This window comes from Cryptomeria japonica, chromosome 8, assembly GCF_030272615.1.
Source record: "Cryptomeria japonica chromosome 8, Sugi_1.0, whole genome shotgun sequence".
NCBI lineage: Eukaryota > Viridiplantae > Streptophyta > Pinopsida > Cupressales > Cupressaceae > Cryptomeria > Cryptomeria japonica.
In genome coordinates this window covers 20,916,457-20,940,948 of record NC_081412.1, presented here as the reverse complement: position 1 = coordinate 20,940,948, position 24,492 = coordinate 20,916,457, and the positions used below count along the sequence as shown (strand labels likewise).

The following is a 24,492-nucleotide window of genomic DNA, read 5'->3' as shown; positions in this document are numbered from 1 at the left end:
ATATGAAGCCGAAACAAGTTGCCATGTTGCTATTAATGACAACATATTAAAACCAACCAATTGAGTGTCAATTGCCAACAGATTACTTGTATTAAAAGGATATATGGTGGCCATTGAAAGGAAAGACAAAGAAACCAATCACAATGTCATATGAAGATTGGGATATTGTGGACAGAAAGGCACTGGGAACCATTTGGTTGTGCCTTGTGTCGTCTGCAGCATTCAATATATCAAAAGCAACAACGACCGCAGACTTGATGCAAGCACTGGAGAAACCCTCAGCTTCAAATATGGTATTTCTTATGAAGCATTTATTTAATATGAAAATGAGTGAAGGAGGATCTGTAGTAGATCATTTAAATGAATTTAATACAATTACCAGCCAACTGACTTCTGTAAAAGTTAACTTTCATGAAGAGGTTAGGGCTCTCTTAATTTTATGTTCTTTGCCAGAAAGATGGAATAACTTGGTTATGGTTGTAAGTAACTGTGTCTCTGGTCCAAACACTTTGAAATTTGATGATGTTGTTGGTGTTATCCTAAGTGAGTAAATGTGATGGAAAAGCACAGGTGAGACTTCAACATCATCGAGTACTATTTTGAATGTAGAGAATAGGGGAAGATTAAACGAAAGAGGAAAAGGCTCTGGGCGTGAGAAGTCACAAGGGAAGTTCTCAATCCAAAGGAAGAAAGGATTGTTGGTACTGCAGAAAGCCAGGACATTTGAAGCAAGATTGTTGGTCTCAAAAAAAAAAAAAAAGAGAGACGAAAATGAAGATGATAGTAAGGAAGCCAATGTTGCAAGTAATACTTTACAAGATGCCTTTATTCTATGTTTAGATAATGTTAATGATTCTTGGGTAATAGATTCAAGGGCTTCATTTCATGCCACACCACATAGATAATATTTTCTATATTATGTTAAGGTGATTTTGGACAGGTATACTTGGGTGATGATTCAAGCCCTGTCAGATTTTTGGAGAAGGAAAGATAAAAATCAAGTTGCAGAATGGAAATAACCGATTGTTGAAGGAGGTAAGACATGTCCCTAATTTAAAAACAAATTTAATTTTTGCAAGACAACTGGGTAGTGAAGGCTACATAGTTACATTTCAAACAATGTTTGGAAGGTCACTAAAGGTGCATTAGTAGTAGCTAAAGGTGCAAAGGTAGGAACATTTTATTTGTGTACCGGTAATACTTATCCTACCTTAGCTGCTACAAAAAAACGTTGTTGCAGGAACAACTACAATAGATGTTGCAAGGACAAATTCAAAATTGTGGCATTATAGACTTGGGCACATGAGTGAGAAAAGGATGAAAATCCTTTACTCTAAAAATTTGTTGCCAGGACTGAAGTAGATTGATTTAGACTTATGTAAAAACTATGTTTATGGTAAACAGAAAAGAGTCGTATTTATCAAGGTTGGGAAAGAGAAAAAGAGTGAGAAGTTAGAGCTTGTGCATTCAGATGTATGGGGACCGATTCAGGTATCATCTATTGGTGGCTCTTGTTATTATGTTATTTTTATAGATGACGCAACAAGAAAAACATGGGTGTATTTCCTAAAACAGAAATCAAATGTTTTTGAAACTTTTAAGAAATGGAAAGTTTTTGTTGAGAATGAGACAATAAAAAAGTTTAAGTGTCTCAAATCTAATAATGGAGGTGAATATTGGAGAAAAACATTTGAAGATTATTGTTCTTACAATAGAATTCGAAGACAAAAGACGGTTCTAGGAACCCTACAAGAAAATGGTGTGTCTGAGAGAATAAATAGGACCATCATGGAGCTTGCAAGGAGTGTGAGATTGCATGTTGGATTGCCCCTACATTTATGGGCAGATGTTGTATATGTTGTTTATTTAATAATCAGAGGACCTTCAAATCCTTTGGATGGTGGCATTCCAAAGGAGGCATGGATTGGTAAAAAGGTAAATTATTCTTTTTTAGAAATATTTGGTTGTGAAGCTTTTTATCCATGTTGATAAAGAAAATAGAACCAAACTTGATGCTAAATCTCAAAAATGTACCTCCATTGGATATGGAGTTGATGACTTTGGTTATCAGTTATGGGATTTTGAAAAAAAAACTTAGAAGTAGAGATCTTATATTCAATGAGAAGGTCATGTATAAAGAACAAATGCAGGAAAAAAAACATGAACTCAAAAAGGATTATGTGGTGTTGGATGAAATTCCTGAGAATAAAATTTCATTGGTACCTGATGCTCAGCAACAACGAAATATCCCACACACTACTACAAGTGTTAGAGATTCTACGAGGTTAAGTAGACCTCCTGGAAGATTTTCTCCTTCTTTGTATTCTATTTAACTGGTTCTAGTGAACCAAAAGGATATGAAGAAGCAATGCAGGTGGATGTCAAATAGTAGTGGAAGCTAGGCATGAAAGAGGAAATGGATTCCCTAATGTAGAATCAAACTAGGGACTTAGTCCCATTACGTGCAAAAAAAAGAGTCTTGCCAAATAAATGGGTTTATAAGCTGAAGGAGGATGAAGGACAAAAAATATAAAGCCAGACTTGTGGTAAACGGTTTTGCACAGGAAAAGGGTATAGATTTTGATGAAATATTTTCTCCAGTTGTAAAAATGACTTCAATTAAAAATGTTCTAAGTCTTGTGGTTGCAGAAGACTTGCATCTTGAATAGCTAGATGTTAAAACAACTTTTCTCCATAGGGATTTGGAGGAAAAAATTTGCATGCGGCAACCACAAGGATATGAGGTCAAAGGTAAGGAGGAGTTAGTGTGCAAGTTGAAGAAGAGTTTGTATGGCCTAAAGCAAGCACCCCGACAATGCTATTTGAATTTTGATAGTTTCATGGCTGAACAAGGTTACCATAGATGTCATTCTGATCATTGTGTTTACTTTAAGAGACTGGATAATGGCAGTAATATTATCCTATTACTTTATGTCGATGGTATAGTTGTTGTTGGGACTAACATGCAGCATATAAATGAACTTAAACAAAAATTAGCAAGGTCATTTGCTATGAAGGATTTGGGTGTAGCTAAGGAAGTTCTTGGTATGAGGATTTCACGAGACAGGAAAAATGAAACATTAACTTTGTCCCAAAGTAAGTATATAAAGAAGGTGTTGAAAATATTTAACATAAAAAATTCAAAAACAGTTAGTACACCTTTGGCTAGTCATTTCAAACTGACTAAGAAGATGTGTCCAAAGACACGGGAAGAGGTAAACAAAATGTCTAACATTTTGTATTCATCAACTGTTGGCAGTCTAATGTATGCGATGGTATGCACACAGCCAAATATTGCACATACAATGGGAGTTGTGAGTAGGTATGTGAGCAATCCGAGAATGGAACATTGGAATGTTGTCAAATGGATTCTCGGGTATTTGAGGTACTACTACAAAGGCATTATGTTTCAGATGATCAAACTTTGCTCTTCGAGGATAGGTTGACTCTGATCTGACAGGTGATATTGATTCAAGGAGGAGTACTGCAGGGTATGTCTTTACTGTAGGAGGAACTGCAGTTAGTTGGATTTCTAGACTGCAAAAGGTTGTTGCACTTTCAACCAATGAAGTTGAGTATGTGGTTGCTACTGAAACTAGAAAGCAGATGATTTGGTTACAATGTCTTCTGGAGGAATTGGGTCAGATGTTGGAGGATAGTCCATTGTATACTGATAGCCAGAGTGTCATTCATCTTGCCAAGAATTCTACTCTTTATTCGAGGACAAAGCACATTAAGCTTAGGCACCACTTCATACGGTTTGTTTTGGAGGATGGCCAGTTACAGCTTGAGAAGATTCACACAAGTGACAATCCGGCAAATATGTTCATGAAGGCAGTCACACAGGAGAAGTTGATTTCCTCGTCAGTTTCTATTGGCCTTCTTGACTAAAAATCATGAAATTAAGGAACAACCAAATCTAGGGCTTTTATCCAATGGGAGTTGCAAGTGCAGTGGTGTCGTCCAGGATTAGTCTTCAAGTGGGAGATTGTTTGGTATGGAGCCTGATCAGTCTCCAAGTGGGAGATTGTTAATATGTGGCGACTGATCATGCAAATATTGTACACTCGTAATGTATCCTCACCAGGGTTTGGGGTCGAGGCTTAGGGCTTTTTTTTAAGAAAAAAAAAAAACCTAAAAAGGTCGACTTTGTATGTTGCCCTAAAATTGAATGTTATAAGCGATTGGAATGTAAAGGCATTGAAATGGTGGTGTACTAATTTACTATATAATAAGAAAGATTGGACTGTTGTGTTATGTGGATGTAGCCCATCTTGGGTGAGCCACGTTAAATCTCTATGTTATCTGTGTTATGTATTTTTCTTCATCTTTTGTGTTTGTATCTGCATATGATTGTTAATTTGTATTTGCTCTGAATTTGCCTGAACCCTAACAATGGAGGTCTTTACAAAATTTGGGAGCAAAAAGCCCCTATGAGGTTCGATTTTCCACTCGAGAATAGCAATTAACTTACCCATTGGGAATGAGGACAAAGTAAGGAACATTGCGGTGTCCTGATGGAGTTTGAGTTTCCACTCCATCAAATAGTGATCAAATTAACACAAAAAATTTAAGGACAATGAGTCCCGATGAGTGTCGGATTTCCACTTGAGGGTAGAATTACAAAGGAAGAACATAAGTCATGAGGAATGGGGAGTGTTGATTTTGGTCTAATAATCTTGTCATTGATGTCAAAAGGTTCAGTATTGGGAAGTGTCGACAACACCATGTGTATTCAAACAAGGTGTGCGCTGAATGGACAAAATTATGTCTTGATTATATCCCACATGGTCTATGTAGCAAGGCTATCGGCTATTTATATAGCCTGACGCATAGTTGGTAAAGTGAGCTATGGCTCACATGTTTTGTTGCTCGACTTGGAGTGTGTTTTGGGCAAGCAATGTTTGAGACACTATGCCATCGGAGTGAGTTGTTTCTGGTCTCACAGATTGGCCCAAGCCACATCAACCATGAAGAGAGGCCAATGTGTGAAGCGAAGCTTGGAGCTCGTTGAAATGAATTGCATATCTCACTGAGCACCTAAGAGAAAGGTTTAACGACGTGGCAGATGAAGTGGCACGTGGCAAGGAGGTACTCGGTATACTGTTGAGACACATTATGTGTTTCACTGAGTATCTGAGGTAGTGACAATGTGGAGGTACTCAGTGATTGTCGATACATATTTTGTGTCTCAACAAGCACCTGAGACAGTGAGAGCACACGAGAGACTTGTGAACCCCATACGTTGATGTGGTTGACGAAGGTTGAATGCATATGATCGTTGGTGGTGCGAGATAGTTGAGGCTCCAACATCAAGAAGACACTTGAACAGCTCAAATTGCAACGCCATTGCACACTTACCAAAAGATGTCAGATAAGCTTAATTCTGGAGCAGCATGATGTGGTCCCACGACACAGAGTGTGCCAGTTGTTCCCACTTGAATGAGGTGTTTTAATCTGATTAGGTGTCATGCATTGACAAGAGAATTTCCAAGTTTCTCCGACATGACATACTGTTGAAGACTCAGGGAGATTGTGCAAGCCAAAATGTGAAGTGGCATGTAGAACCGCCACAGTGGTAAAAATGACAAATCTTTTGAGTCAAATAGTGATGATCAACAATCCAAATTTAAAGGATCTAAAGGAACTTGTTTTGGCGCGATAACAAAGCATTCTAGGAACTTGCACAAGTTGACTTAGACAACGATATATTGAACGCAATTACATAGACTATGATGAGTTACAAAATGGGATGGATTCTCTATGCTATGATGACACGAACATAATGCAAACCGACTCAATGAACAATACCTATTGCAAGCATAGAAAGATGTACAGGTCATGTTGCATCATAACAATGCAAACAACTACCCGAATGATCTGTGATGTGGTATTGATCGACTTTATGGAGGTGAATACAATGCATACGAATAGAATGTAAATTGACACAAATGGTGTTGATGCGGTTATGAGTTAAATAATCCAGATGTTGTAGGAAAGAAAAAGAGAGTGTGTATAGATATTGTTTCATCAATATAAACACCAGAAAAGGGAGTGCAGCAGAGTTGAAAAGGTGTGAACCAAACTTTTGAAGAGACAAAAGCAGAATTATAAAGGTTCATTTTTCTTGACATTAAGTGTATTACATCAAGATTGTAGTTTTGCATGTTGATTAAGGGTTGGAACCCTACATGAATTTTATGAGGGATTGATGTCCCAAACCCCGAATAAGTTATTGTAAGGAGATTGGTGTCTCATAAAGGTTGGTGCCTTCAAATCAATTGTAATTAATTAACACATTTGTGAGGCTATTCCCATCTTGGGTTTTCCACGTAAATCATGATGTTGTGTTGTGTTACTGATCTTCTCATTCTTTTGCATTATATGATTAGTTACTTGTGAGTGATAAAATGTGGAATTAGAAGATTTTAATGAAATGCATTGATTCACCCCACCTCTCAGTATAATTGTGTGTTCAACAAGGAGTCCCTATGGAGATCGAATCTCCACTTCAAGGGTAAGGCATCAAAATGAAGTGAAATTTTCTAAGAGCAAGTTGTCCATGTAACCTTTGAATTTCCATCATGAGAAATTGATCATGAAGACAATGATAAATTTCAAGGATTGAATTAGTCCCTACAAGGAATGATTTCCCACTAAGGTTGAAACAAGGTTTATCCCATAGGTGTTTGATTCAATATTTGTTTATTTTGTGGGTCTACTACAAGGAAGGGAAGCACAATGATCAAGGCTTGAGATGAAAGAGGATGCAACTTGCAGGGGTACCAAGGGCTCAACACTTCAAAGCAACAAATGATGAAGGGTCGGCTCCAAGAGGACAACCAAGTGAAATGCAAGAATGAAGAAACTTAAACATGTTATGAGGAGGAATCAAAGTTCAAATTCAAGAAGATAAAGGTACGATTTGGAAAAAAGACTCTACCAGCATATTGCAAGGACAACATCACTAATGCAAATGAGGAAGATCAACATTTCAAGGATGGGAAGAGGATTTCAAAATAGGGATTTTGAAAAGCAAAGATAAGGACTAGCTCAAACATGAAGAAAACTTCACCATGATGGTAAACAAATGAGGGAAAGACAAATCCAAGACATTATCACAAGGAATTCCAAACATCATGAGGAATGTTCAAGAGTTGATCAAGTCTACAATGAAAGCTAAGCTAGCATTCCAATCACCATTTGTCCAATCAAAAGGGTTCCAGGTCAGCGTTCATTAAAGGATAATAAAAGTTACGCGTGGCGCTACATCAAATATTATTGATCTTACCTATCCTCATCTCTCATTGGCCAATGTAATGGTGGTTGCAACAAACCCTAATTAGGATTTCTATCTTTTGATCTTGGCCATCAATTGTGAATCAATTTGAGTCGTTCATTGTAAATAGGACTCCAATACAAGGGCTCAACCCTCTCATTTGTAAAAGCTAATGTTAGAAAAGTAGAAGAATGGTTGCTAAGGCAATTAGGAATTAGAAGTTAAAGTAGAAGTAGATTAGGAGAGAAGGTAATGATTGTTGCCAAGATCTTGTTGCAAAAGAAAATGTTTTTTCATTGAAGTTATGGTGAATTTTGCATGTTAATTCAACATGTTGCATGGTCTCTACTTCTCGTTTGTTTTAATGTTGGTTAATTGAATGGAAGATTTTGTGGATGATTATTGGTGAGATTTGCATATCCATACTACTAGCAGTTTGTTGATTGTAAACTTGCCTTGTGTGGTCAACTGGAATCCTTATTCAAGCTTAACTTCAATTGCTATTCACACATTGATATAGATTGCCTTCATGGTGTCTATGTTGTTGGTGGTAATTTGAACATCATATATTTACCTTAGAAAATTGCACTAGCTTTGTGGAGTTGTTCACTGATGTTAAAGCAAAGTCTTGTAGAGTTTCACCAAGTCATTCACTACATCCTACATTCCTAGGATTATATTAGACTCTCTAAACCCTTTCCTTTTGTTCTTTCTTTGTTAGATGAGTTAGTCCCAAGTTCCAGTAACTTTCAAACATTCAAGCATTTGTATGCAACGTAAGTCCCCTTGTGATTCCAGCATTATCACATCAACCATTGAGCTTATCCACACGTCAAGGCCTGACATTTCAAAACCTTGGAGTTGTCTCATTTGATCATGAAACATAGCATTTGAGAGATTTTGTTCAAGAGAGGATAAGATACCTTGGTATTTTATTCCGTGTTTGAGGTGCATAAAGAACACATCAACAAGTCAAGTAAACTTGAAAGTTCAAGTTATTATTCACCAATTGGAACAAGACCATTCAATCTATAGCTTCCTTTCAAGGAATTAGCAACTAATTCCAAACATCATGATAGTATTCACCAAATGGAACAAAATCATTCAATGTCAAGGTTTGCATGGCAAAGACAAACTGAAATATCGTGACAACATTTATGTATGTCACAAATCCGAATTGAAGTCTTACACATTATCATAATTTCATTCTTCCCCACTACATGTCACTCAAGTTTTTTGAAGACATGAGAGTGTCAATGACAATTTCTTTTGCAATGGAATTAAGCAAGATGTCAAATACTTTGTGGCAAAGTGTGATGCGAGTCGATGCAAAAAAGTGAAGACAATCAAATTACCAAAAATTTACAAACCATTACTATTCTAAATATGGCATAAATAAATAATTATATGGTTTTCATTATTGGGCTTTCTAAATTTAGTGGAAAGCAAACCATTTTGGCAATTGTTAAGCATCTAACTAGATGCGATCATTTTTGTCTCACCACAACCTTACACAACAATAATCATAGCACAATACTTCTTGGACATAATCTTCAAACTTCATGGCATGCCCCACTCCATTGTCAATGATCACAATCATGCCTTCATTAGAAAATTCTAGATGGCATTATTTAAGTTGTAGGTCACTCAATTAGACATGAGTTCAACATATTATCTAAGCAACAAGTACATTGGATTGAGTACTAAAGTAGTGGTATGAAACCACTTACCATAGTGCATCCAAAATGACTCCATATGAGGCTCTCTATAGTCTAACCCCTACATTCGTTGCTTCCCTATGTCCAAGCTTCTTCAAGGGTCCACACAATTGACAATTCCCCTTCCCAATGAGGAAAATCCTTCAAGGTCCTCAAGGGCATTTTACTATAAATGAAAAACTGAAAATGAAGAAACAAGTGGATCAACATAGGTCAACATGTGTCTTTAATAAACAATCATCTTTCTGCATCTCCAACTTTATATGCAATCACCCTTGTGGAACAAGTTGGGTTTAATATTTTATGACCTTTATCAAACAGTGTAGCACATAGGTTAGGTGGGGTAAAAACTTGTACTTCGCTACCCTTAAAGATCTACCAAATTTTTCGTCTCTTGCCTTGAGCCAATTACACAAGTCTTTAGAGCACTTCCCACATTATACGAGGGACCCATTTTTGTTTGGAACAAGATGTTATCTTGAACAAGTGCACCAAGAAACTGTGCACTTGTGCAATTTAAGAGGTTTTAGTCAAATGGGAAAGCTTGCAACGCGAAGATGACACAAGTGAGCCATGCAACGCGAAGATGACACATGTGAGCCCGTTAGCATTCAATCTAAATGTCCTAATGTTAAGCTTCGACAATAATTTTTTGAAGGGAGAAGCATTGTTAAGAACCCTCATTATATATGTATTAGTTATTACTTTATATTAGATTAAGTGCATAAACTTATTAGTAAGACATCCATATTGTAAATTAAAATTTAAGTGTCCATTCAACATTCATGGAATGATAGTATATTTCTTCAGCAATATGTTATATATTGTAATGAACTACATGAAACAGATGTGGCCAGTCTAAGAGAAAGACTGATCGGGTAGGCCAATGGCTTCCTCCTCGAGGAGTTCTGAAGATAAACATTGATAGCTCCTCTAGGGGTTGGAATATTGCAGAAAGAGGATATTTGCATTTGGATTTATCTCATATGTTCGAGCAATTAGTTGGGGAAAATAGAAATGGCTAATTCTTTGTTCTTTGCTGGACTGTTGGCCATTTTTGCTTTGTAATCTTCTTTTGTGATTAATAAATTTTTACCCTTTTTTGTTTATATATTGTAATAGATTCTTATATGTAAAAAACATTTGAATATTGTAATTAAAGTTTATGCTCTATTAGGAGGATTGTCCCCTCAAAGTGGTGCAACAAACATATATACAAACATTTTGTTGTTTTTATCTACTCTATATTTGTGTATTGTCTTTACTTTTCTTGAGGGTTTTTCTCTACATTTACTAGTATTATAAGACCAAAAAAATGAGGGACTACACCAAAATGAAAAGAATGTTGGACAAGCACATTGTGAAAATGGCAACAAAAACTGAAATGCGAAGAAATATGTGTTCTACTCATTGAAACACGATGCTTTTATAAATCACTGGCTCGCATCGCAGCAAGCTTAGAGCCAGAGATGTGTGGGTAAGTGTTTGACACCTGCATTTCCACTTCAACGCTCACCAAAATGTAAGGAACTCATAATTACAACTCATTAGCATGTGATAAATGGGCCTTCTCTATTCAAACTAATTGGTAAAAGCACCTGCAAGTTTTTAAAAACACGTGAAACTATAACAATTGCCTAGATTGACAAAAATCCCTATGTACAAAACATTTTGGAACAAATCTACACCACCACTGAAGTGTTCCCCAAAATTTAAACATAGAACTGCTAAAACATGTTCATTTACTGGTAATATAGAAATCACTCGGAACCAAAAAATAAAGAGCCTACACCAAAACACAAAGGAGCCAAATGTGTGAGCAATTGTTTGACTCTGCATTTCAACCGCCTTAGTGTTCACCAAAATGTAATGAATTCATAGGTACAAACAATTAGCATCTAATAAATAGACCTTCTCTACTGAAACTAATTGGGTTAAAGGTACCTACAAATTATTGCCTAAATTGGCACAAACCCCTAATGTACAAATATTCTCCAATGAATCTACTCCATGGATTTGCACCGCTAAAGTGCTTACCAAAATTTGAACTGCTAAAACTTGTTCATTCACAGGTAATATAGAAATCAACTTTATAGAGGACAAAAAGATTGAGTCTACACCAGAGCACAGGATGCCAAACCACTTTGTGAAAATACACAACATAAACTGAAATACAAAATATGCAATCTACTGTTTGAAACTGGGGACTGCCATTCATAAAACTTTTGTTCAAATCCTCAACAGCTTAGAGCCCAATGTTTGTGTGAATGGAAAATTTTTGACTCCCTGCATTTCAGACACCTACCAGTGAACCTTGGATTTGTAACATTTTTAGTGTTCACCAAAATAAAACATAAAAATTCTAAAACTCGTTCATTTACTGATAATGTAGAAATCACTTGCAAATAAGAACCTACACCAAGGCACAAAGGATGCGAAACCACATTGTAAAATACATAGCATGCAACTTGAATGCACTACAAGATGTGGTCTGCTAGTTGAGACAGCACATTGCCATGCATAAACCTGTATCAGACAATAATTACTAATAAGTCCAAAGCCCAATGTGTGTGTGTGAAATGAAGAGTTTTACTCTCTGCTCTTCAACCCTATCCATCAACAGAGGCCATCCAACCCCTTTATATATTACAATATAATTATTATTCACACTGCATGACAGAGTATGTCAAAAACAAAGGCCATCCAACCAAAGGATACCTTTGTATATAACGAAAAAATTATCACACTGCACAGACTATGTTGAAATCTTGAAAGTAAGATCGTACTGACCATGAGACAGGCAGAATAGAAGAACCTGCTACAGGTAAGTACAAATAAATAAACTATGTCCCACGGAGTTTCCTAATAGGGGGTGGGGGGGACAGGTTGACGGGTTCCAAAGATGGGGGACCAAGGGCCTAAGTTTGGGTACAGTGGGGAGGGGTAGTGGGGTGTATAGTACTTGAAAAATTAATTTTAAAAAGATGTGCAAGGAATAAGTATAACAATTAAAAATGAAACTGGCATACAAAATAAAGTTTATAGTAATAAACATGGCAATGATTGCATTCAACATTAACGATGGTGGTTGAAAGTTTTGGGGCAAATTCCCCAGTAGGGATTGAAGGGCAGTGACCCTCACGGAGGTCTAGAGGCAGAACCCCTAGCGGAGTGAAGAAAAAAATTAAGGCCTTCAGAGCAAATTTCATTTTCACAATTTTAACACTTATTTTTTACAACACCAAGTCCTTTACTGATTCTGAAACTTACGAGTGATTTGAAATGAGGCTTAGAAGTTAGATACATATTTATAAGTTTTTTGGGGGGTTCTTGGGGTTTGGGTGGAGCCCACTATTAGGGTTAAGATTTGTGGCATGCAAAACGAAAACACTTTTTGATTTTGAAAAAAGAATTCTGCTACGGGAACACCAGGAAGTCCCTAGGACAGTTGGGAAACTCCTCAAAGTCTCCTAAAATCTCGGAGTACCCAAGCTGTCCCTAAACCAAGGGGCGTCCTGGAAACATCCCCTCCTTGAGGGGGGTGTCCCAGAAACGTCCCCCAAACTTAAGCAGCAGTGGGATAACTGGTGGGACTGCGGGGGAGCATCCCATCCCGGAAATGAGGGGGCAAGATAGAAGACAACAAGTCACTATTTTGTGTATTAAATCTATTTTAGAACATTTCTAATATAGAATATAAAAAAATGTAGTGAAACACTTCCAGTTACAGCCATCAAGGACATTCCATCATAAAACAAGACAGAAACAGCATGCTATTTGTTGTTGGCAGGAAGCTACATAAAAGATATTAAAAGAAATTCATTGCAAGATATAATACTGAAACTCCCTATCTTGGGCATAGAATCTATTTGATATCTCTAAGATAATAGAATTTAATGCAACACCTTCAGTTACAGCACAGCATTGAGGACACCGAACCACATATAAGAGAGAAACGGCACACTATTTGATGTTACATTCTAGCAAAATAAGAAATATAAAAAGAAGAAAATTTCGATTGTAAGGAAGAAATGTGTCTCAAAATCAGGAAGCTGACTAAGTTCCAGAGTTCTTTCTAGTAAGAACCATATATAGGTTGTTCTTAATTTTCTAGGTAACCTGCCATGAGCATAAATCCAGATTATTTGTTAATCATGAAACACAATTCTTGGGTGCAACTGTCAAAATAACAAGTTACGTGAGTATTTGTCATTAACAACTGCTGCCTCAAAAAATAATAACCTGATATAGACTACATCCACTTCCAATCGACACATACTTATTCAGTAAAAGGCTGGTGGTGAAAAATGTCATTGAATAATGTGCATACTTCAGAAAAAATTGTAGTAAAAAAAGTTAAAATGGGCTTGCTCATAAAATCTCATCTCAGGTGCAGGTTTTCAATATTGACAAAAAGCTCAAGCTTCATGAATGCCCACTTCAGTGTTGGGATTAGCAGCTCCAAAGGCTCTTAAAGAACTAATTATTAATTAAAGCATCAAACTGCTTAAGAGATTCTTTAGGCCTTAGAGAACCTATACCTTGAATCTGAGCGCATGGAATGGAATTAGCCTAAACTGTTCAAGCACAATGCATATAGAACATGCATAATAGCAGTCTCCAAATCCATACCTCTACATACGGATTCTTAGTGCCAGGAAGCAAATGCAGTAGAGAGGAAATGAGAAAGCACAATGGCAGGGCTTCTTGTCCGCCAAAAGATCCTTCTACCAAAGCTTGTGCAAAAGTGCACAGAAAGGAAATTGGCAAACTTCTTTCTCCTAAGTATTGGACGGCACCATTAAGTGGAAAAACCACAATGGTCCAGCTGCCTGTATCCTTTCCCTGCATACTGTAATCTGTTCCATGACACAATCATGTTGGTTGAAATGCATACTCCAACTTAAACTGCTGCTAACTTTTATCACCAAAATGACAAAAGCTTCACAGACTCTGGATTATCTGTTCTCATTCCAGCAAGAGAATAGTAAGCTAGTATTTGTGCTGGGTTTTCTTCAATAATATCTCCATCCAATTGTCCCTCCGACGACATATGAGGTGGGGTAAACTCAATGTTCCAAAATGGTCGTGACATACCCAGAAGTCTCTCTCCCCTTGGTGTTGCTTTATATCCCTGTACCCATATATACTTCAATGATCTCAAATTCAGCACTGCAGATGCTATTGCAGATTCACTAAAACAACAACCTCTCATTTCAAGCCTCTCCAGTTTTGAGCATCCATGTGAAAGTTGAAGGATGCCCTGGTCACTTTCTCCAGCAAATCCCAATAACATCCACCTTACATTTGTGCTATACTTCCCAATATAACCAAGCCCTGTATCTGTCAATCCTCCAGGCCTCACGTATAATGCAAATCTGTTCAACTTGTGACATCCACGCAGCAGAGCCATGACTCCATTATCAAGTGGCAGATCAGTGATCTGTTCTTTTTTATCCAACAAAACCAACCGAAAATCCCTCAAATTCTTGCAAAATTCACCAACAGTCTCAAGTGCTGAATTGCTTATATCTGAAACATAGATAGCAATGAATTCCAGATCGGTGCATCCCTGAGCTACTGTAGAAAGCCCTCTGTGAGAGACTAAACCTTGCACATCATCTATGCCTTCTTCTTCTCCAGGCTCCACTCTGAGTCGTTTTAACTTTTTGCAGTGATTTGCAACAACTTCTAAACCTCTGTCTCCAATGACATTTCTTACCTGCTTAAAAGCAAACATTCTGAACAAGTTAAAATTGCTACTTTACAGAAATCTGTGGAATAAATATGACTTTATAAAAAATACAAAAACATTTTTCATTTGGAAAACAATGAATGAATATAAACGTTGCTAGAAATACGATATAAATCTCTAAGAAAAAGTTTAGAGAATTAAGTTATCTAAATAGGAACACATTTATCAATATATCATTGGTAAGATGTCACTCCCCTAAGCCCCTTAAATTTACCAAGGGTTACATTTAATCTCCATCCCTCCATTTCATTCCAACATATATGTTACGTATTTTCCACGTTACTAGACTAGAATATGGATTTAGTAAATGGCATGAACATTAAAAGAAATTAAACTTTCCAGTCTTCACTAGAGGCTGCAACCCTGGAAAAATTTCTTGCAACTAACGTTAAAATGGGCTAAACTGTAAATTATAGTTGTGGATTGTTGAAAACTTATAGCACTCGATTTTATATCTGAATGAAATCCATGCCGGATATTGTTATGGTCTTTAGTATGAAAATAATAAGCCTGAGATGCAACCTGAAGATCTTTATAAGGCTCCAAAAATTTAAGCATTGTGGGTCCACAACAGGTTTGGTTATCAACTTGTGTAGGTATCATAAATACATCTAACTAAGAAAAAAAAGAGTCTAAAATATCAATTTCAGGTTATTTTATTTAGTTAAGAGTTGTTTTATTTTATTTTAAAAATATTTTATTTAGTACATACATTATATACATCTATCTACAAGATGCCAAAAAAATTCACTCTGGAGGCATCTATATTGGATCTGTGGTGGTTACATATGCGTCTCAGCGTCTTTTAGATAGATGTATTTACAATTTCTATCCTAATTTATTGGGTTTCTATATAGACTTGTATAGAATTGGGAACAATGAATGTTTGACATGCATGCTTGTCAGCAAAATTAATTATAGTTGATGCCTTCCCCGCCTTATAAATCATCTATGAAATAAATAACTACAGAAAAGTAAAACCCTACGATCTGGGAATAACGAAATCCTTGGTATGGTATATATAAGATCTTCCATTATTGGAAATTTCAAGCAATAACCCATTTTGGTATGAGCAGTTTCAAGCATTCATCCAGTGCAGCTGCCATTCAAGTGTATCGTTTGAAATAAATAACATTTACCAATTTGTTAGGCTGTCGAGTACACTTGAATAATCGTTCCTTCCATACTCTCTTTGTCAAAGGATATCGAAGTTCAATACTTATTTGAATACCTGCTTCAGATTCTACAATCTCTGTATGTTTGGAATAAAATATCTTGGTTATAAAATAAGAAGTAAACATATTTGATTCATGAGTTAATGATAAAGGAGCATCAACCCTACGAGCAATCTTGCTGCCGTGTTTGAGTATGACCGCCGCAGTTGCTAAGCCCAACCTACCAAGGTGAATAAGCTTTGATCTATAAGACTGGGATAGGTGGGAAGAGATAGTTGGGCACCTACAACTATATACTGACTACCTTAGAATGGTAGGGGCTCAACGGCTAGCTATACTATAATTCACTCCCACCCCATTAGAATAGTAGGGCCATAGAATTGTAGGGCCCTGTTGACGTGTATTTTGTACACTATCAAGCACAAAATAAAATACCTAAGGGTACCTTATCCTCTCTTGAGTAAAGCCTCTGAATGCTGAAGATATCGCGAAAAGGATCAATCAAGGTGACTTCAAGGTTCTTCGTTGTAGGATCTCTACGTGTGGATAAGCTCTCTGTGGTATGATGTGATTTGCTGGAATCACAAGGGGACTTACACTTGATGACTGAACGTCTGATTTGCTGGAATCACAAGTCTTACTAACTTTGATTTGAAAAAAAGGAAAAAAGATGAGGGCGAGGAAAGGATCTAACTCTGATACTAAGAATGTAGGAGCAATGATTGACCTTTAATGAAATTCTAACTAGGTCTTGTTTTGACATCCCGGGACCATCTCCACAAGGTTAGTGCGATCTTCGAAGGAAAGCTTTATGATGTTCAAATCATCACTACAGGCATAGACACCATTAGGCTGATGCATATCAATGAAGAAGCGACAATTGAAGTTAAGCTTAAGCTGAATGATTCCAGTTGACTACACAAGGCAAGTCTGCAATCAACAAATTGCTAGTAGTATGGATATACGAATTTCACCATCAATCAAGCACATTTCTTCCACTCATCTAATAACATGAAATCAAATATGAGAAGTATAGAGACCATGCAAATTGTCGAATCGACCCATAAATTTCACCATTTCTTCAATGAAGTTTTACAAGTCTTTTACAACAACATCTTGGCAACAATATTTGCCTTCTCTCTCTACCCTACTCTAATTGCTATTCTATTAACTGGCTAATCACCTTCTAACTACTCTCTATTTACTGACTCCTTTCTAACTCTATTCTATTAGCCTTTACAAATGAAGAGTCGGGGCTTATATAGTGCCCACAATACAATTCGATGGTTCAGATGAATCTGAGATCAATGGCCAAGATTCAATAATGAAAACCCTAATTAGGGTTTGTTACAACCATTACATAACATTTAATGCTCGACCAATGATAAAATTACATTTTAAGGACACATGTCTTCTCTGGAAAATTCGACCAATAGATAGCTGGGGTAGGTACATCGAAGTTTGTGCCACCTTCCATGAGTTAGGTACATTGAATCTGGACACGCTGAGATGGACCACATCGTCTGGAGAAGTGATGACTGGGATGCCACCTCGTCTGACACTTGGTTGATGCCGGTTTGATGTTGCTGAGAAGCTAGCTTTAATTAACTCTTTTGAAACTATCTGCTTCTTCAACGAACCCTTGCTCTAACTTCTTTTGTCTTTGATGTGCAGGATGATTGATGTACCTCGCCTTGGAATGCTGGATTGGAAGAAGTTATTCCTGATGATGCTTGACCGAAGAAGGCCGTCTTGTCGATGCTAGACTGGAGGAGGTCGCTCTTATCCTTGCTTGATCGTCCTTGATGAGAACCTGCCGACTTGTAGATCCTCTGGGCTTTGGAGTCACCATCTTGATACCTACACAACATTTCACAATTAGTAATATATCTTGAAGTGTAGAAATTAGGATTCAAAAGGAAGATTTAAGATTTTAATTAGGAAACTTCATGATAAACCTTGAGTTATCATTTCCTAATTAACTATGCCAAACCTTAGACTTTTCTAAAAAAAGTGCCCAAAAATCAAACCTTGAACAAGGATGCTAGGATAGTTTCGCCATACCTCCTCTTGAGTATTAAACTCTAAGAAATGATGCAAAAAATGGATTTTGCTAGGCAAAATTTAAATCAAAATTCTCCCTTGGATGAATTGCGCCTCCTCTAGCTTCAAAAAGAATAGACTCCACCCTCTTTGATCTTCAACACTTAGTAGAAATTTGCTCCACTCTAGCCAGATTTCGCTCCTCCAATTCGCACTTCAACATTGCACTTGAAAAAGGATGAATGAATGATTTGAATTGTGGAAAAACACCTCCAATATATAGAGCGCTCACCCCTTTGCTCCCTCTAGGCTGACTTGGCAAAAAAGAGGTTAAAAATAAATAAATTTCCAAAAAAGGGGGGCCGACTTGGCAAAATAAGTGAAAATAAGGCCTTGTGCGCTCTATATTTAATTTTAATTTAATAAAAATTAATTTTAAATGCCTTCACAATAAAAGTTCGATTTTTTAAGGCCTAAAATCAATTTATTAAATGCCAAAATTTTAATGTCAAGTTAATCTTAATTTTCCACATGCCTCAAAATTAGCAATTTTAGCAGCCTAATGCAATTTGGAGAATATTAATTTTTAAAACAAGGCTAAATGAGATTTCATGAGGATTTCGCTTTGGACCCTCTCTGAGGGACAAGAGCAACTTTTGATTTTTTGCTCAAATTTAGCACTTTTCCACCTCCAAAATTTCTTCAAGACATTTCAACTAGGTCCTTTCACTAAATTGCAAACTTGGCTCAATCCAATTTTGGAGAAAAGGCATGATTTTGAAGTTTCTCGCTATGGGCCTTCTCTAAGGGTCTGTAGCGATTTTTGCAATTTAGGCTTGATTCTTCATCATTTTTCATTAAAACTTTGTTCATCATTTGGCAATGTCCTTCCTTAATCCACTCCAACCAAATTCGCTTAGGTGTTGCAAGGTAAAATGAGGTTTTTCAACAATATCGCTATGGGCCCTCTCTGAGGGTCCGTAGCAATTTTTCGCTATGGGCCTTCACTGAGGATCTGTAGCGATTTTTCATTTTTTGACCAAAATCATCAAGTTTTAAAGGCAAAATAGTATTCATCCTGCTCTTGGAGGTCTTTTCTCCTTGTCCAAACCTTGCCTTAGCACCATTTTGAAGAAAACATGCATTTTTTGAAAATCTTGCTGTGGGCATTCAATGAGGGTCCGTAGCGATTTTTTGGTTCTAGGCAAATTCCTTCATCTTTTAATCTTCAAATCACCTCCAAGACATAACACATCACGTCCTCCTCCTGTCCAAGCAAGTTTTTGTCTCAATTCTTCAAACAAAGGAGAGAAAACTGGAAAATCGCTATGGGCCCTCTCTGAGGGTCCGTAGCGATTTTCGTAATTGCCTTCAAAATTTTGATTCTCAACAATTTCTTTTCACTTCAAGGCTTTTCAAACATCGCTCCAAACCCATGCCTAACCTTAGCCTTCCTCAAACTTCTTGGATGAAAAATTCCCATTTTAGGTTTCTCGCTATGGGCCCTCTCTGAGGGTCCGGAGCGATTTCTCGCTGTGGGCCTTCAGTGAGGGTCCGTAGCGATTTTTTGATTTTGGGTTGATTTCTTCTTGTGTTGATCCTCCAAATTATATTCAACAGATAGAACATGCTTTCCTTCATCCCTTCCAATCATAAAATCACCTTGATCTTGCAAGAATAATGCATATTTGAAAATCTCGCTGTGGACCCTCTCTGAGGGTCAGAAGCGATTTTTGCCCCCTGGACCAAAATGTTTCACTTTTTATCTAAAAATCACTTTGCCAAGGAAGATGTCATCTTGTTCTTTGCTATGAATAAAAATTCATGTCCAAGAAAGGTCCAAAAATGTGCACACAAAGAAAATCGCTATGGGCCCTCTCTGAGGGTCCGGAGCGATTTTTCCTTTCTTGGGCAAAACTCCTTCAATTTATCATCTTTGATCAAGTCTAGATACCTCATTATGTTCATTCTATCCCTCATCATGCTCTTGACCTCGCAAATCGACCAAATAAGGCTAGCAATGACCCTTATAAGATTTCTCGCTGTGGGCCCCCTCTGAGGGTCAGGAGCGATTTTTCTATTTTCAACAAAGTCCTTCATCATTTCTAGCCAAAACTTCTTCAGGTAGGTGGAGAAAGTCATTCATTTCCCATTTATGATCAAAACTTGGTCTCTTTTCATTGCAAAACGAAGGAAATCAAAATCTCACTATGGGCCCTCTCTGAGGGTCAAGAGCGATTTTTCGCTGTGGGCCTTCTCTGAGGGTCAGGAGCGAAATTTGACTTTTTGAACTCTCTGTCAGGATAATTTTATGGAATATAACATTTAAGTATAAGAAAGAAGAAGGATATACTTTAAGTTATATTCCATATATACTTTCAGGATGTTTGAGAGTGGTTTCAAACCTCCAGGAGCTATATTGCAAAATTTAGTTTTTGGAGGATTTTCAGTTTCTAGACTTAGTCAAATTTCAGGATCAAGACATTCCAGACTTAGTCAAATTCAGGATTAGGACATTCCAGACTTAGTCAAATTTCAAGATCGGGGCATTCCAGACTAGCAGGCCCTGCTATCTAGGTGATCACCTTGGTGACACTCAAAATGCAAAGGACAACTAACAAAACCCTAAAAGACCTAAAAACAAACCCTAGAAAGCAAAAATGCAAGGGTCCCCATTTGCAATGGGGCGATGTGTGAAAACGTCACAACAGGCCCCCAACCCTAGCAGTTTGTTTTATTATGCAAATCAATTGTGTCATTTTCCAATCATTTTAATATATTAATATGCCATAGTTGGAATTATTTGTTTAAGCACTCGAACCAGCAGAATAGAACTAGTTGTGTGGTATCACATATTCACCAAGTGACTTTTGTGGTGTCCAGAACACTAGCAAAGCACTGCAAGCATCCCACATGTTCGTTTGCTATTTCTCAATCCTTTGACTAAGTAGTGTGCCACATCAACCTAAAGAGGACTACATATTACATGCAAGCTTTTAGGCCTTGTGCCAGGAGTTAATCTTTCGAGGAGCTTCATTGGTCCCACGAGAGATTGTGTAGTACCACATTGAATTTGGAATCATAATTTTTATCCTGTCCAACAAAGAACCTTCTACACCGAAGATGCACCATAAAAGGAGGTCTAATTCATTTGTGAAAGGCAATAGAGCAAGAAGAGATCCGAGGACCAAGTATTGTTTAATAGAGCAAAGCAGAGATTAGATAAGAGGGATCGGCCCAAGGAAGTCAATGTTGGTGGCTGCACTAATGAGAATGTGTTAATATTGTATTGTAGGCTAAGACAGAGGTCTAGAATGCGTTAAGCCCATTGCAGCAGAAACTAAGTGTAAATTTTAACTGCTGAACATATATATATTGAATAAAATTGACTGTCATGAGACTCTGTTGACCTTGAATATTGTTGTTCATCAAGAGAGTGTGTGTGTTTGTGTTGAGGCTGCATGGTTGGATAGTCCTTCATCGAGCCCTCCATTTGTGATTACTTCAGTTAACTTATCAATTTTTAAGAAACATAAGCATCAAAGCCTTAAAAATTTAAACAATGAGCACTACAAGCCCAAGTCCCTATGGAAGCAGCGACAATTGTACAGTTTTCCCCCTCACACAAAGCATCAATTATGTCAATTATGGACTCTCAACCCATTTGGGTATCATATTTTTTCTTCATTCAATTCCTGTTACAGTGAACAACTTTCACCACAGTTCCCAATTTCAGGGTCCACAACTTAGCAAGAGTGCCAAGGTTCACCCGATTTGAAACATGACAACTATAAAAGCTTGCAGCAAATTTGAAAATAAGAAAACAGTTACAAGCTGCAACATGGATGGCTTTTGTTAATTCTTGTAACATCGGTCGTGCTATTTCATGATTCCGATGCATTAATTGATTACATGTTAGCATATATATTAATAGATTAACTATTAGTATATACGATAACAAATAATGAATAAATCAAAATTAAATCATTGCATTTACCACCGGTTACACAATTACATGTTATCGGGTTGTGATTAAGCGATTCTTAACAAATCACGCTCCTCCCGATCAGGCAAGTAATTGATCCTAATGCTTGCTAACGTGCTGTGGTGAGTGGTACGTAGGGAAGAGATGTGTCTTCCCACGTGGGAAGACATATCTCTTCACTACGTAACCCCTCATCCACTTATATAACATGCATACATTGAGGAGGATGAACACACCGTAATCAATAAGTGTGGTGCATCCTTCAATTCACACTACAGCAGATCAAATACAACTTTCAGGTTATATCTTCATCTCTCCTATCTTCTTGATCACAGAATTTTTACAGACTAACGAACTTTCAGACTTTCACCCAGCCCTTAGTAGATCACATTCCTATAATCCTAATGGCAACCGGAGTTAGGTTTGAAGATCGATTAGATGGAGCATCAAATTTTGTATCTTGGAAATTCAGGATCATGCTTGTTTTGAAAGAAAATAAAATTGACTCCCATGTCAAAAGTGAAATTCCTGAACCCTCCCTCTGATGATACGAGAAAATTCAGTGGAGCAAGGACAATGAGAAGGCTCTTAAGATAATTGTGGATTCAGTGAGAGACCACATTGTACCAGTTATTTCTAAATATGAGACCGCTTTTCAGATGTTCAAAGCCCTAGCTGACATTTATGAAATCAACAACACTAGCAGGGCTCTCACCTTAAAGAATCAACTACACCATATAAAGATGAATAAAGGAGAGACAGTTACATCCTACTTCTTGAGGATCATTGAGCTTAGGGATCAACTATCCACTATTGGACATCTAGTGGACAATAAAGAACTTGCTATGATGGCCCTAAAAAGACTTCCTACCTCATAGGAATCGTTCTTTCAAGGAATCAGTGCTCGTTCTAAATTTCCTAAGTTTGATAGATTGACAACCGATTGCATTCAAGAGGAATCTCGGCTTGTCAAAAGAGGAATAAAACAAAACAATGGTAATGAAGACATTCAAGTTCTAAACTCTAATTCCCACAAGAAAGGAAAGAAGAAGAACTTTAAGAGAAAGAGGGACAACGGCTCAAATGGAAAGAGGTCTTCAAAGAAGAAGAGAGATATTGCTGAAGTACAATGTTTCAGATGTGACCAATATGGGCACTATGCAATGAAGTGTCCAGACAGGATCAAGTAACAAGCTTCAATGGTAGAAATTAAGAAAGGGAGTGATTCCGAGAAACTAGTCTTCTACTCAGCCCTCTCTAGTCAAGTCACCTCCAGTTCCAACACATGGGTGATTGACAGTGGAGCATCTCGACACATCATTGGATTTCATGAGCACCTAGATACACTTGTGGAAAATTCAAATGAAGAAGTGACAATTGGTGATGACTCAAATTATCCAGTTATGGGAATAGGAACCTACAATATCAAGTGAGCCTTGATTCATGAGACTCCAGATTCTAATGAACTTTGGCACAGAAGATTAAGGCACCTTCATTTCCATGCCCTACCTAAGATAAAGAAGATGGTGATTGGCTTACCCAAGCTAAGTCAAAATTCCGAAGGAGCCTACAAGGGGTGTGCCTTGGGAAATAATAGTAAAGGGTCTTTCAATTCTAGCAATAGTAAATCCAAAAATGTATTAGAATTAGTTCATTATGATTTATGTGGACCCATGTCCGTACCCTCCTTAGGGGGATTTTTATATTATGTAATATTTGTAGATGATTATTCTAAGAAGACCTGGATATATTTTATGAGGTACAAAGAGTCTGAAGAAATCCTTTCTAAATTTAAGGAATTCAAAGCTCTTGCAGAAAACATGATAGGTAAGAAAATCATAACCTTAAGAACAGACAATGGGGGGCAATACACTTATGATATGTTTAAAGATTATTGTATAAATGCTAGGATTAAGAGGGAGTTAACTGTACCTTATAACCCACAACAAAATGGGGTAGCTGAAAGAAATAATAGGACTATAGTAGAAGCTACTAGGGCTATGTTGTTTGACCAAAATATAGAAACCTCATTTTGGGTTGAAGCATCTAGGACAACTGTGTACATTCAAAATAGATGTCCTCATTGGGACCCCTACTTTCTGCTTTCTAGGGTTTGCTTTTTAGGTTTTTTAGGTTCTTGTCTATTGACCTTTTGCATTTGAAGGGTCGCCAGGGGGCTCATTAGGATAGTAGGCTCTGCTTGAGTCAGGTGGATCTACTCAAGAGGTCAGGTCACTTGAGTGATTAGGGGTAATTTAGATCATTCCTAGGGTGTTTTTGGTGTACTATATGGTCGCACTTCAAGTTGCTAAATCAAACCTTGGTTGAATACATAATGTCATCCTGATCCTCAAATGTCCTGAAATTTGGCTAAGTCTGGAATGTCATCCTAATCCTGAAATTTGACTAAGTCTGGAAAATTGAAGAATCCTCCAAAAACTAGATTTTGCATTATAACTCCTGGAGGTCCAAAACCACTCTCAAACATCCTGACAATATATATGGAATATAACTTAAAAGTATAAGAAAGAAGAAAG

At 37.2% G+C, this 24,492-nt stretch overlaps 1 protein-coding gene across 1 annotated transcript in view; it reads right to left on the bottom strand.

Moving 5' to 3' along the window:
* Nucleotides 1-13,122: 13,122 nt before the first annotated feature.
* LOC131067683 (coronatine-insensitive protein homolog 1b) overlaps nucleotides 13,123-24,492 on the bottom strand; it is a 48,585-nt gene continuing 37,215 nt past the window's right edge. Inside the window, exon 3 of the mRNA XM_058002801.2 lies at nucleotides 13,123-14,719. Within this exon, the coding sequence (XP_057858784.1) occupies nucleotides 13,922-14,719 (798 nt within the window). The 3' untranslated portion in view covers nucleotides 13,123-13,921. The remainder of the gene's footprint in view (nucleotides 14,720-24,492) is intronic.